Below are 16,209 nucleotides of genomic sequence, written 5' to 3'. Positions count from 1 at the left end.
GAAAAGAAAAAGTGTAAAAAAATATATTTAGGAAAGAAAAAAAATATTATTATTTTATTATTAATAATAATTTGAAGCAAAAAATATTAATTTTAAAATAATAATAAAAAAATATTTTAAAAACATTATTTTAAAATATTATTTTTAAAATATTATTTTTAAAATTATAAAAATAATATTTTATTATTTATTTAAAAATATTATTTATATAATAACATATTATTTTTTAAAAAATTAATTTCAAAAAAATAATAATAAAATATTATTTTTAAAATAATAAAAATATTATTTTTAAAATATTAATTTATTGTTAATAATAATTTGAATAATAATAAGAATATGATAATATCTGAAAAATAAAATAATAATATTTAAAAAATTATTTTCGTACATCTGATCTTGTTTAATGTATGAATTTTGACTAATTTTTATATATAACGACAACACACACTGTGATGTTTTCATTTTATGCCCACGGTGGACTTGGTCTACCTAATAATTTGTTCGGGCGAAATAGTTCTATCACTGTAAGCTTGTCCGGGGTGGGTGGTTATACAAAGGCCTGGTATTGAACACCTTTTATCAGTTGCCGACATGCCCCTTTCCCTAGAAAAGAAGCATATTGGTTTTAAATAAAATCCCTGAGGATCCATCAGAAAGATACTTCAGAAAGCACCTGCTGTTGACGTAATTTACATTGTATAACTGCTATTCGATGTAATAACAAAAGAGCTGCCAATCCTGTTGTTAAAGAGGAGACCAACAGCATACACTAATCTTTCGCCATACTCCCCTCACAAACTATCAGGATGAATATCTTCATCAAAAACATCTATGAATTTGACTGCAAGTTTTACCTTACCCCGAACATTAAAAAAGTCCCCTTCCATGTCATTTGTCCTGAGAGAAACAAATAAATATGCTTCACAACATTTTCTAAAAGTCCCTTGATCTACCATGATTAGAAAAATAAGAAAAAGAAGGCCCACAAACAAAGGTTGGTGAGGTTCTTCACACAGTCCGACACACATTAAGGTTGTGGTTGAAACCAACTCTCTCACGATAAGCGACAATAAAATTATATTTTTTTTTTCTAGCATCAAGAATGAGTGCCTAAGAATTATTGAAAAGTAACAAAAATATTCTCTCTCTTGCCAAGTGGATGCGCCGCTCCTAATTTTTTTTATTCCAGAACATATTATTAAAAATATGTGAACGCTGCAACTGTCAACACCCCCCACAACTTTGGATGGCGACAATAAAAAACTTGCCGCTGGAAATATTTCTGCTGTCGCTTCTCTAGATCTGAATCTTTGCACACCGAAATATTTGGACACGAAATCAAACAAAATCAAGATATGATCTTTAATTTGTTAATAAAAAACACATATTTTTTTTAAAAAAAAAGAGAAAAAGTTTTCAAGCAAGGAAAGCAGGCAAAACACCACGACCACATGTAGCCAAAACAACATTAATGAACTACTACATGTCTTATAAAACAAACCAAAAAAAAACATAAGCAACCACGTGCAGCAAAACGTACGTAGTACCCAAACCCAGACACAAAACGGACTGACACTGTCCCGGGTCCACATTGTCTCCTTCAACCATTCTTATCCACGATCCCATAATAGAGACTAAAAAAAACCGGCTTATTCCTATGTCACACGAACCGGCTTACCACCCTTTCGCACGTAATCACGAGGCCTCTCGCTGCCGGAGGAGCTCCGTCGACCTCACGAACGTGCCGTGGAAACCGTACGGCACCCTCGACGGTAATCTCACCGCCGCCTCCTGCTCCATATTCTTCCCGTTTACGATCACCAGCTCCGACTCCTCCTTCCCCTCGTCCCGCACGAACCCCACCACGTACCCTTCGTCCTCCTCCTCCTGCCCGCCCCTCGACCGGACCGGCACGAACGTCGGCTCGCCCCCGAACCGACCCTCCCCATACTCGAAGCGCCTCACCTCCCCGGTTTCCAGGTCCACCTTGGCCACCCCGCAGCACCTTGGCCACGGCTCCGCTATCGCCAGGTAAGCAAACCGGGTTCTCCTCCCGAGCCGGTTCCGGTTCACCTGGCCCGCCTCCAGGTTCACACCGACCGCGATCTCCCTCCGGCTCGACCTCCCGGTCCCCAGGTTCAGCCGGATCTCCGATAGCACGCTCCGCATGGGCTCCTCCCGGTCCGAGAAAATCGTGTCCGGCGGCGACATACATGATCCGACGATCACCACCGTCCGTTTGCCGTCGCTGGATTGCTCTTCCCATGCGTTCCATAAGTGGAAGCAGAAGCAGTCGGGCACGTCGATCCACTGGATGTTCGACTCATCCGTGTCGTACTTGGGCAGGACGCCGAACCTCGGTGTCTTCCGGTGGTCGCACCGGACCGGCGATTCCCCGTGCAGCATCCGGGATAGCTCGAACACGACCTGCTGGTCGGGAATTACGGCGTAGTTCTCCGTGATCGCGAAGTCGTGGATCATAGTCCGCTGTCGGAGGGTGATGGCGACGTCGTGCGACTTTGCACCGGTGACAGGGTCCACCCAGAAGTACTTGAGGAAGGGCTTGCGGATGATGTTGTAGCTGAGGGCGAAGAGCTCGCTGGTCGCCGGGTCGATCTTCGGGTGGGCGATCATCGATGAATCGAGCTGGCCGGCGAAGTCGAACTGACCGACGGTCTCGAGGTCGCCGCCGGGGGTGATGCGTACGTGGTACGGCATGTCGTCCTCGGACATGGCGAGGAGGCGGCCGTTAAAGTACACCAGCCCGGCGTTAGCCACGCCGGTACCCCGGCTGGGGTCCACGATCCCGGCGGCTGCTCGGAGGTAGAATAACAGAAGCCGTCCGATCCCCGAGTGGCCGTGGAGCTCGCCGATGGCCTTGGGAAAGACGGCGCGCCCGAGAGCCTCCTCTTGAGAGAGCCGGTTCGTGCGGGTGAACCGGCAGGCATACGAGGCCTTGTCGGGACCCGAAAGGGTGACTGCATGAATCATGCCATCGCCGTCGAAAAGGTGGTGCCCGCCGGAAGGCGGGAACATCGGGTTGGCCCCATTGCGGAGGTAGACACCATAAAGCTCCGAAGGGATACGGCCGACCACTTCAAGCCCGTACCGAGGTGGCGATTCCGGCACGGGAGCGAAATTGCCGGAGATTTGGACGGCGGGGTCAGCAGACCTCGGGAGGGGGCGCTTCTTCTCCAATTCTACGACGAAATTGCTCTCTACTGCATCGAGGGCAGAAGCTATAAGCTTTTGTACAGGATTAAGAGGGGGAGAGCTAGTAGTAGTAACTGGAGGTGGAGGCAAAGGTGGAGCTTTTGGCCTTTCTAAAGGAGGTGGTGCTTTCGGCTTGGCAGACCTCGGGGCGATCAGCTCTCCAGGGATGCTCTTCTTATTAGGAGAGATAACAATCTTCCATGTAGCAGTAGTAGCAGTATGTGAAGAAGATAGCATATTTGGAGCTGCTCTGTTTGCCGGAGGAGAAGAGATAGGGTCAGTGGAAGTGGAGAGGGTACCGAGCCATGAATGGGAAGAGAAAGCCAGCGTCGAGGCGGGGGTCACGGAGAGGGCTGATGCTTGCTAGTACTGCCACCGCTAGTACCATGTATAGCCTAGGCTGTCAGGCTACTACCGGTATTTATATATGGACGAAAAGGTGGGCAGCAGGGGAATGGACTCCAGCCTGCATGAGGTACGGTGATGAAACGTGGCTTGGGGAGGGTAGAGGAGGAGTCGAATTGTGCGTGTGTGTGTGAGAGAGAGAGATGGGGGGGGGGGGGGGGGGGGGGGGGCGCTCACGTGGGGGTCACATGGGAATAGGGGAGGGTATTGGGACGTGGAGGGGGAGACCACGTGTCGGTGGTGACGGAGGGGAGGGGACGCGTCCGTTCTGCGGGGGACAGGGTTGTATCTTTAAGAATTCCTTCTTTCATGCGGATCCACCGTTAGATCACCCACGATCGCCTTGACATCTGTTCGGACGAATGATTGATGGAGTTCCCATTGCTTTCAGAGTCGTGCGATGCATGATCCAACGTTGAAGTCGCGCGAAGGAAGACGAATCCTCCTTCGCCCGAAAGCCTGCCCCATCCTTGTACCCTTCCCTGGAGCCCCCGCGCGGGCTTCGAAGCGGACCGACCGCCTCCGGTTTCCGAGCCGCTTGTTTTGCTTGGGCCTTGTTTGTTTTGGAGCTCCCGGTTCGGAGGCCCAGGTGTCGACCGCCGGGCAGCGGGGCCGTGGCGGCCACCGGAGAGAGCACGTCACGGTGACACGTGGGCGCTGCCCGAGGCTTCGGCAGGACCGGGACCGGGACCGGGACCGGAACCGGATTCATGGGGTCTGACCGCTCTGACCATGTGCTGCGTGTCGGGCGGGCCCAGCAATTAAAAACCGTTGATCACTGATATATCTTGATAATCCTTCCGGATTAACATTAATGATGGTCCAGATGTTCTGTGTTCTCCAGGTATAGCATTACCTGTACCTAATGAGGTTGGACGGGATCGACGCAAGAAACGGGAATTGCACACGGAATACCGTATCCCCGTATTATCCATCCCGGAGATGGACGGCTCTCTTTCGTATATCATGCATTCACCAACGGTGCATTGTTCCTCTTTCATCATTGCATAGTGCATCATGTATTCACCAATATTGCATTTTCTTTTTTGGGTAAGACCAATATTGCATTGCCATATTACAGGAATAAATAAAAGTGCTTTGTCTCTAAGATGGATTATACAATAGCTATCCACTGCCATAATTTAGGTGCAAAAATTGTGTAGAAAAGTTTAGAAAACTTGATAAGCATTGAATCAATGTATATGTATATATAAGCTATCAAATTATGGCAGGGGCATATCTACCAAATAAGTTATTATAATAAGCTAAACAAAGAGTCCCACTCTCCAACAAACAGCAGAGGCTCCAAAGAGCTCTCCTCAAACTACAGGAGCTGTCAGTTTGGCTTGAAACAACGTGCCGCTAAATTACCTTGTGCGCCGCAGCAACAGCAATGCCAAAAAAAGAAAAAAAAAAAGAAAAAAGAAAAAAGGAATAGGCAGTGTGCATAGAACTTGCACATCAAAAGTTGGCAGCTCTGCCATGAGTTGGGACGAAGCCCGTGCTTGCAGGGTCGCAATATCAAATCCATTTAACTAGTTGAGCTTGGTTCAATTCTTCATAGGCCGGATTAGATTAATTATTTAATAACATGATCAGATTTGGATTCTTGACCAACTTTATTAAATGATCTGATTTGGATGGACACAATGTGGCGTGCCCGTATTCATACAAACTTTGCAGCAAAAAAAATGGGAAGCTAGGTTGTTCGGATGCTAGATGCCCGGTCAATGTCGTGCAGTTGTAGAAAACTTTCATTGTACACTAACATGCGCTCCATAATATTTCCCTTCTCATAATATACGGAGGCCATATATTTCCATGACATGTGGAATTAAGATGGCATGAGTAGGCATCTCTGTTTAGGGAGATTGATATACCAAATAAAAAACCGGAGTGCAACTGCTATTTTATTGGCATGACTATATAAAAGCTATCAAATTATGGTAGGGACAAATCTATCAAACAAGCTGATACGGCAAGCTAAACAAAAACTTCAAAGGGTTCAGAATATATTTTTGAAAAAATTATAAGAATACCTTCTTAACTTTAGTCTAATTTTATTTATACCCTTGTATTTTAAAATGTCTCAAACTGACGGTTCTAGTTATCGATATATTCCAATATGATCAGCCATCTATCTCTATTAATGAAATGACGTCACATCACCATCATATGATACCATTATTTTATAAAATGATAAAAATATCTTTATCTCTATTTCCTTCTCCTTCAGATCGATCTCCTCCTCCTTCATCATCAGCGATCCACCCTCCTCCTCTCTCCTCCTTCGTCCTCTCCTTTCTTCTCTATCCATTTCTCTTCTTTCATGGTGGCTCCCTCCATCTCTGTCCATTCCTCCACCACCTCTCTTTCTTCCTCCTCCTTCATCCTTTTTAATAATCCGCTTCTCCGTTATCAATATCTCTCTTTCTCCCTTCTCCTTCCTCCTTCTCTTCCACCTCATTTTTTCGCCTTCATGGCAGCTCTCGCCACCTCCACCTCCTCCCCTTCCTCCTCCTTCTCTCTCCTCCCTTCTTCCTCCTCTTTGATTGATTCCCTCCTCCATCCCGCGCAATATCCCTCTTTCTTCCTCCTCTTTTCTCTCCCCTTCATCCTCACTCATTTCTCTTCCTCTATGGGAGCTCCTTCCACCTACGTCCATTTCTCCACTACCTCCTCGATCTCATCCTCCTCTCTCCTTTTTTCTCTCCGATTGATTCTCTCTGCCTTCCTTCTTCATCCTCCTCTTTCTCTAAACTGTCCAAAAGCCATCTTTCTCCATGTGGTCCACTCCGCCTCCTCATCTCTTCCTCCCTCCTCTCCCTTCTCATCCTCTTCCTCCCTCCTCCCTTCTTTCTTCTTTTCGATTAATCCCCTCCTTCTTTCTTCCTTCTCCTTCTCCAAGCCATCTCCCTCCATGGCGGCTCCCTCCTCCTCCTCCTCCTTTAAGCCCATTCAAAAGAAAAGGATATTTCTGTCTATTGAAAGAAAATGATGACACAATTTATTGATAACACTATAAAAAATCTGATCTTTTGCGACGAAATTTTTTTGTCGCTAAAGATAAATTTTCGTCCCTAAAATTATTGACGACAAAAATTTTCATTGCTAAAAGTTGTAGAGAAAGTCTCATAGCAAAAGATCTTAGCGACAAAAAAATTTTATTTGTCGCCAAAAGTAGTGAACCATATGACGGAAAAGTTCGCAGCATTAGCGATGAAATATTTTCGTCGAACAAGTTTAAACTTTCGTCGCTAAAATTATGATGAAAAATATTTTCACCATAAAAAATAAATATTAATCATTTGAAATTATTATTATTATTTTTTAAATTTAATGATGAAAAAAATTTTCATCGCTAATTTAGCAATAAAATATGAAATTTTGTCGCTAATTTGTGATGAAAAAAAAATTGTCATAACTTTTGCGATGAAAAAAAATTTTATCACAATTTTTGGATAAAAAAAATTTCATCATAATTTTTGTGATGAAAAAAAATTTTGTTGCAATTTTTGAGATGAAAAAAAAATTCATCACAATTTTTATGATGAAAAAAAATTCATCGCTAAAAAATTAAAAAAAATTATGATGAAAAAAAATATTTTTAGTGTCAAAATTTATTTAATCATAATTTTAGCGATGAAATAATATATTTCATCGTAATATGTAGTGAAAATTTGAATATTTTAGAGTGATAAATTTTTTTAATTATTTTTTATGATTAAATTAATATTGTATCGCTAAATTAAGTTACGGACGAAATAAAATATTTTTTACTATTTTTATCATGAAAGTACCTATTTAAATATAAATTTTATTAAATTAAATATATTATACATAAAAATATATGAATACAATAAAAATATTCAAATTTCAAATAACAATAAGTTTCATAGCTATCATTATTAAATACGAAAGTATGAGTTTATACACTATTTAAAATTAAAAAAAAACTACAAACTATTCATCATCAAAGTCGTTGGCCTCGTTTCCTCCTTCAGACGTCGATCCCTGGCCCGATGTGTGTCGCGATGGCTGTGCAGAGGCGGTATCATACGGTTGTAGAGTGCTAACTCGGAGGCATCGATACCGAACTATCCCACCATCGTAGCCACTATCCTCTCGAGCATTTGATTGTGATTCATCCAATAAGTAATTTGATCCTGCATCATACTTATCGATGTTCTGACTGCCTCTGACATCGAGGTATTATCAGACCGGCTGAACGATGAACTACGAAATTTTTTTGAGCGCATGCTATGCCCAGACCCTAGCTGCCATCTAAGGATGGCATCCAGGATCGCATCATCTGTCATCAAACAAATGGACTATAATCCAGCATCACTGTCAAATCAACCTCTCTCGTCGCCTGCTTTCTCAATTGTAACATTTTTTCCTTCACAATAGACCAAATAACATCATAAATTTGTTTCAAAGGCTTTAAAAGCATTAAAAATATAGTACCATACTTACATGATGCTGCATCACCTCCTCAATCACAAACTCACTACTCTTGTTCTGATAGAATTTACCATAAGCGTCGACCTCGGATAGTCCTTATTCAAATAAAGGAAAAGAAGAAAAAAGATATCAAAGTAATTTAAATATTCAATAAGAACTTACAGCGTGCCATTGCAAATGTAGTTACGTACCATCCTCTTTATTTCTTGTGCAAAAGAGGTACTTCATTGCGTGTGAATAGAATCAATCTTACTCCTATTCACCTTATCTGCCTCCGATCGTCGCTAAAAAATATATACAATTATAATCAATAAAGGGCATAATAATATCAAAATAACTTGAAACACTAAACATACTTTAAATACCTCACTCCCAAAATGCTCGTATAACCATCGTCAATCGTCACTAGACCCAGTCTAATTTCTGTAAGACTGGGTCACAAAGTCAATCCCCTTCGCCTGTAGCTGATTGCAGTACTTATGAAGCCTACATTGTCAATCTCTATATCTGTTTGCAGTCATTTTGAGAATACATGCGTCACTTATGCAATCCTCGAAGTTAATATTATCCTCACATATGAACATTCATCATAATAAGAAGCAAAGATATAGAATTATTCATGCAATAAAGAATTATCCATATAACAAAAAATTATTTTGTAACATCTTTGAAGTGCAACAAAAGATATTAAAGAAAAGATAAAATGGACCATACAATGATGTGCAAGATATTCGAAGTTAATTCTTATCTTGATGTGAGAGACAAGGGCATCGTGGTATCGAGGGGCGATATGCTTGAAACTTTCGGCGACCCATGAAAAATGATTTCACATATATAGACTGATCTCATTGGCAACTATATTGACCTCTGTGCTAACTTATGCTAGCCTCTGTGCCAACCGGATGATCTCGAAATATCTGTACTTTTGGCTTTTCATTGTGCATATGCATGTTTTTCTCCAAAATGAGGCTCCTACTAGGACCACGCACCGCACGTTGCTGCTGTGCTCCTGCATATAAAAATTCATAAAATGAACATACATCATCTACCAATGGATGTGTATAACAAAAAAATATACATAGTTTATAAATTTGATAGAGACGTACCTACAGGAGATAATGCTGCGGTGCCATGACCTCCAACTGGATAGGCTCTGGCTGAGCACTAGTCTACTTCATGGACTCGGACAGCTGAGTCTCATCTAAGTCCTCTGACTCATCGTGCACAATGCTAAGTGAGGATATGTATCATCAAGGGAGCCTGCTGTCTACCCCACGAACGTCCACGCCCAAGACCAGCCATGATGCTGTAATGATTAAAATAATTCAAAACAGCACGTAATCAAAAAAACTTAAATACTACATGATGTAACTAAAAACAAATTAAATTACTTATTCATATTAATTATCATTCTTAGAATCTGAACTTATGTCCATATAATCGTCCTCAATAGGACTCGTAGAAGGCATCGATCCTGAAATGCTATCATCATCATCGTTGATGAAGTCATCATCCACATTTGAATGTAATCCCAAATTATTGTTGGAAGATGCCCGTACCCATGCCCATGCCTTTATCGACGTTCCAAGAATAAGAACATCCTTAGATTCGCAGTCATCTTGTTGCAATTATCCTATATCGACCATGTCATCTAGCACTAATATGTTTTCTTATGCTTGCATTTGATATGCTTCATTTTCAATAGTTGCATGGATTTCATTCTCTAGACCTTCATCATTCGGGCACGTGAAAAGTGCAGGATCGAACAAATGTCTATGCTAAGCCCTTGTTGCAACTCACCAAGGCTCTTTTATTTTAGTATCGTCAACATACCACACCAGTCTCGCTTGTTTTACAAAAATATAAGGATCAATTTCGCACCACATATGACCAGTGTGGATACTGACGAGCTGAGGATCCATAACAATTGGTCCGTGTCATCCTAAATCATACCATCGATATTTGAATAATACGATCCGCCGAAGACCACTATACCTCAGCTCTATAACCTCATGCAGAACATCGAAAAAATTCTTTATTTCACCCTTGTGCTCGCCCTCCATGCTTATTCCATAATTCTGTGTGGTTCGATCATGATCGTAATTTTTCGTTAAGAACCGTATACTATTGACTATGCATACTGAATATACCGATATACGTTTGTCAGATTTTCGTGCAAATGTAGCTAAGTCATGACTGATACAGTTAAGATTGTCTATCGTAGCTGAGCTACCTACAATTAAAAGAACAATAAGCAGGTTAAGTTTGACAAAATAAATACTATATAGACGAATCTTTAAGTCATGGTGAACATTAACATAGCTTACCCATTCGTCAAACCATGATGCGAATTGATTCCTATGTCATGCCGCTACTAATGTAGGATTGATTCCTCTAAGCACACTTTCGTGCTCACTGACTAACAGCTTATATCCCCTACCTATAGGATGGTGGTACTATCCCATTCAGGAATGCAAGAATTTAACATTGCCATATATGTCTTCTACATTAAAAAAATTTCGACAGTATTTTGGTGCAGTTCTCCAGATACACAAATACTAAAATTATGCTATGTACCCAGAGAATATGATCGAAAATACCGACGAAACTCTTCGATGTAGAAGCACATGGTATGCAATATAAAATTCATTCACGTGCCCAAACTGTCCACAAGGACAATTCGAGGATAGTGTGTACAATACCAATATTTTTTTCATTAAAGGATAAATATTGGTTCATGCACGCTATCCTCGAATGAAAATTCTAAGATTTATAGATTTATTAGGCTAAGATTAATATATTATTATTATAATTATTTTTATTTTTAAACTATTTTCAGACCGTGAACTATGCTTCATATAAAGAGTAAACCAACAAAATCAATTATAAAAAAAAGAACAAAAATTTAAAAAAAAGAACAAAAATTATAAAAATTATAAAAATTAAAAATTGTGGCCTGTTGATCTTCCAACTCTCCTCTAAATCCCACACAAAGAGAGAGAGATGGGTACCGAGATGGAAGTGGACGCCGGCGGCTGTGCAGCGACGACGATGGCGATGATGACGTGACGACGGCGATGACCTACAGGTGGACTATGAGAGAGAGAGAGAGAGCCAGAGAGAGTGCCAAGAAGAGAGCCAGAGAGTGTCGGAGAGAGCCGTACCTGAGAGAGAGGAAGAGATCCCGACGGACTTCAAAAAGGGACAGTGGCGGAGGCGGAGGTGGAGGTAGAGGCGGACCGTGGCGGCCCAAGGAGAAGCAAAAATCGTAAGAGAGGGAGAGGGAGAGGGAGAGAGAAAGTGAGGGAGGGAGAGGGAGAAATCAGAGAGGAAGAGAGCTGTACCTAAGAGAGATCCTGACAGACTTCAAAGAGGGACAACGACGGAGGCGGAGGCAGACTGTGGTGACCCTAGGGGAAGCAAAAACCATAAGAGAAGGAGCGGGAGAGAGAGAGAGACAAAGTGAGGGAGGGGGAGCGAGAAATCGGGGAGGGAGGACGACGATCGGGGAGAGCTCAATTGGTCGGTCGGTGGGCGGAGGGACGACGTCAATTGGGGGATGATGATCGGGGATGGCTTCAATCGACCAAAGAGGGGGATGGCTTCAACCAGTGGCTAGTGGCGTGATAGAGCAAGAGAGAGATGCGCATGAAGGCTTTTGGGGTATGATTTTGCCCTAAAATCTCTTTTTTTTCAACAAAAAATATTTTAGCGATGAAATATTTTCATCGTCAAATATAAAAAATTTTATCACAAAAAAGTATTTTTTTGGCAACGAAAATTTTTCATCACAAATAATTAATTTTTAGCTATGAAAAATTTATTTCATCATAAATAATTAATTTTTGATGATGACAAATTTAATTCATCATAAAAAAATAAAAATTCTAGTGATGAAAAAATTTTGTCCTTAAAAATTTACTTCTAGCAACAAAAATTAACATTTCATCACAAAAAATTTAATAAAAATTTTTAATTTTCTAAAATCTTTTTTTCAACAAATAATACTTTAGTGATGAAATATTTTCATTGCCAAACATAAAAATTTTATCGCAAAAAAGTATTTTTTGAAATGAAAACTTTTTCATCATAAATAATTATTTTTTAGCGATAAAAAATTTATTTCATCATAACTAATTAATTTTTTATGATAAAAAATTTATTTCGACATAAACAAATAAAAACTCTAGCAATGAAAAAAAATTCATCATTAAAAATTTACTTCTAACAATGAAAATTAACATTTCCTCGCAAAAGATTCAACATTTTACGATAAAAATTTTTTTCATCGCAAATACTTAATTTTTGGCAACGAAAATTTTTTCATCGCAAAAACATACTTATTTACGATGAAAAAAATTTTCGTCGCTAAAGTTTTATTGTAAAAAATCAGATTTTTTATAGTATAAGTAAATGATTGGACCATATTAAAATATATTGATAATTAGAAAGATCAGTTTGATACTTTTTTAAGTATAGAAAGTATAAATAAAATTGAACTAGAGTTGAAAGGATGTTTTTATTTTTTTTTATATTTTTTACATGAGAGAATGATTGATCATTTTTTATAACATCAATCATTAAATCACATTCTATATAGATCTCAAAGCACTATATATATATATATATATATATATATATATATATATATATATATATATTTCTATTAATCAGTTGAACAGATTTTGAAATAATTATTGTACGATCCAATAGTGGATTCACTTGGAAGAAGATAAATCATTGTTCGTCGGAAAACCACAACCCTGCTCCCCAACCAACATCCAGGGTGGTCACGATAAAATATTTACCATGTACAGTGCAAAGAATTGTAACCAGGAGAGGCCAGTTTGTCTTGAAACAAATTCCAATTCAACTACAAAACAAAAAGAAAATAAAATAATCAAAATAAAAAATTAAGGTGCATGATACTGGAGTGACCTTCGGTACTACTTTGTCAAATTGCAGCTATATCAGAAGCTAGGAGGAAGCTTGTGTTGGCAAAGATGGCAACAGTTAACCCATTTAATTAGTTTAACTTGATCACATTAATGGTTTAATAAAATAATTAGGTTAAAGTTAAATTTTTGATATATTTTATAAAATGATCAGGTCTAGATGTTATACAGTGTTAGGATAAATCAACCGACCTTCGACTCCGGCTCTACATCGGCCATATGAACACATTACGTCGACTTACGATCGGTGAACCGACCTACAATCGACTACTATCAACCATCAACTGATAATTTGATTTACTCCCGATCAAAAACCATCGACATATCAGAGTTACCAGCCGATGCTCATTCGGATCTACTACCGACATATCATTATTACCAACATATAGTCGGCGTATCTGCTCAACACATCCTAACCATTATGAATGGTTATCGACTACGTGTCACGGTTATTAATGGAAATAAGCAGTCCACTAACTTCATGATTATTGCTCGATAATTTAGCACTATAAAAAGCGGGATCACGTGCTCGATAGTTACATCAGAATCATTTATAAAAGGGGAAGTAAACGAGCAGCACGGGTAAAGCAATTCTGGGTTAAGACTCTGTCACTCTAAACATTCTTATCTGCTGTTCACCAACCTCCTCTCTGACTTAAACATCGGAGGCTCTCTGTCGGACACAACTCCGGTCTGTGAGGACTTTATCTTGCAGATGCTCTTCACCGGTGATAGGCAACAAAAGATTGGCCACAATGGATTGACGCGCCAAGCAGGGGATAGATTACAGTCAACCATGCTATGAATCAGAGCACAACAATCTATTGGATCGATGAGACAGCCTTCCTGTTGGAAAGATATTCCTCCCCCACTTTCGATGGCAGAGCCGAGTTCCTCGCATCCTGTGGTTACCACAGACTCATGCTGCAAATGAAAGTTTTGACAGAGGTGGTTCAAAGCTTCCAACAGCAGCAAATCCAGCAGCAGCAGCTGCCCTTAGTGGAGCAATCGGTGGCTCACTCAGTGCCATCTAGGCACAGCCACCGTCATCCGCAGCGCTCACTCTCCTCATCTCCGAAGCGACCGTCTCGACACTCCTATCGAAATGGACAACTGCATTCTCGGTACTCTCACCGTACCATCCACCATTTACGGCATTCTCCCTCTCCTTCTCGTGCATACAATATCAAGAAGAGAAAACGACCATGGATGCCTTTTGCTTCTCTTTCTTTAAGCTCTTCAGGGGGTTCCACTTTCGAAGTTTTTTCGCAACGATAGCTGACGATTATGAATGCAAGTTTCAAGAAATTGATCGTTAGCTCATCCGACTTCAGGTGGAAGGTTAGAAATCTTTCAATGACTACGACTTCCACACTATCCAGCCTCTCTCTCGATGCATCTTGGATGATCTGATTCTCTCTCGGTTCAAGATGCCGCAGATGGAGTCATACGATGGCTCCACCAATCCGATCGACCACTTGGACAGCTATAAGGCTCTCATAATGATCTAGAGGGCAACCAATATCTTCTTATGCATTGACTTCCCGACAACTCTTCGGAAGGCTGTTCGAGCCTGATATTTTGAACTTTAGTCGAAGAGTATTAACTCTTTCAAGCAGCTCGAGTATTCTTTTTTGACTCACTTCGGCACAAGTCGAAGGCCGTCATGGACATCTGACAGTCTCTTCTCAATCAAGCAAGGTGAGACAGAGATATTGAGAGATTTTGTGGCTTGTTTTAATATAGCCACACTTGAGATCATGGACCTCAATGAAAACATGACTATATCAACCATGAAAAGGAGTCTGAGGGTGTGAACCATGTAAAAATATGTAAATATACAACACCAACCAGCTAGTCAGTTAACATCAATTATTGCATCATGACCCTTCGCACAATGGAAAATTGATATTCTTGGTCCTTTTTTTCAGGCATCTGGTTAGAAAAAATTCATAGTGGTCACCATCGATTACTTCACTAAGTGGTGAAAATTGAACCTCTGGTACAAATCACTGAAAGTAAAATTAAAGACTTCATTCAAAAATTAATTATATGTAGATTCGGTCTATCATACACCATCATCACTGACAATAATCGATAATTCGACAATCAGAATTTCAAAGAGTTCTGTGCGAAATTTTATATTACGCACAAATTTACATCAGTCGGCCATCCACAATCAAATGGAGAGGTGGAAGTAACAAACCGAATAATTTTACATGGACTCAAGACCAGATCGAATGAAGCTAAAGACCCCCGGATGGAAGAATTATATCTGATCTTATGGGCATACCGAATGACTCCTTGTATACCAACGAAAGAATCGCTATTCAATCTAGCGTATGGAACAGAAGCAATGATCCCACTTGAAATTAGACTACCATCAGCAAGGGTAGAGCAATATAGTAAGCTGAGCAATTCAAAATGCTGGTGAGCTAATCTAAATCTACTTTCTAAAGTCCGACAATAAGCTCAAATTTGGATGACAACATATTGGTAAAGAATAGTCTGATATTATAATACAAAAGTTAAGCCGAAGGTCTTCCATCCAGGAGACCTGATCCTAAGAAAAGCAGAAGTCTCAAGACCTCTAGATCAGAAAAAATTATCTCCAAATTGAGAAAATCTTACAGAATAACCGAAAAACTTAGATCGAATGCATATCGGCTGGAAACCCTTGAGGGAGTAGTAATTCCTCGAACGTGGAATGCTGACAACCTAAAGATGTATTATCAATAGAGCTGTTCATATGAACAATATTCAGAATAAAATATTAAATTTCAAAATCATAAAAGTATCGGCTGACTACAGAATGAAATATAATTTCAATTCCTATCGACTATATTTTGATTTTTCACAATAAAAATCGACATATCAACTATATTTTGGCTTTCACTGTAAAAGCCAAAATACTGACTGTATCTCGATACTGACTATATCTTGATTTTTTCCTGAAAAAATTGACTCTAGTCGAACAATTATTATACCGACTTAGTTCTAACTAAGCAGAATACTATGCCAATACGACTCAAGTCGAATTAAAATTATACCGACTAGATTACGATCGATCGAAGGATATTCAGCTTATCACTGATTATCAAATAACTAGACATACTAACCTGACTAGATCAGTTGAAGGATATTCAGCTTATTACTATTTATCTTAATA

General features: G+C 39.9%; 1 protein-coding gene across 1 annotated transcript; it reads right to left on the bottom strand.

Moving 5' to 3' along the window:
- Positions 1-1,457: 1,457 nt before the first annotated feature.
- On the bottom strand, positions 1,458-3,617 carry LOC105037046 (9-cis-epoxycarotenoid dioxygenase NCED6, chloroplastic). Its single transcript, XM_010912749.4, has one exon. The coding sequence runs from the start codon at positions 3,451-3,453 to the stop codon at positions 1,699-1,701; it is 1,755 nt and encodes a 584-aa protein (XP_010911051.1). The 5' UTR covers positions 3,454-3,617; the 3' UTR covers positions 1,458-1,698.
- Between the last annotated feature and the right edge of the window lie 12,592 nt (positions 3,618-16,209).

Source organism: Elaeis guineensis, chromosome 4 (genome assembly GCF_000442705.2).
Source record: "Elaeis guineensis isolate ETL-2024a chromosome 4, EG11, whole genome shotgun sequence".
In the NCBI taxonomy this organism is placed as follows: domain Eukaryota; kingdom Viridiplantae; phylum Streptophyta; class Magnoliopsida; order Arecales; family Arecaceae; genus Elaeis; species Elaeis guineensis.
The sequence above is the reverse complement of the archived record's forward strand: the minus strand, read 5'-3'. Positions and strand labels throughout refer to the sequence as shown.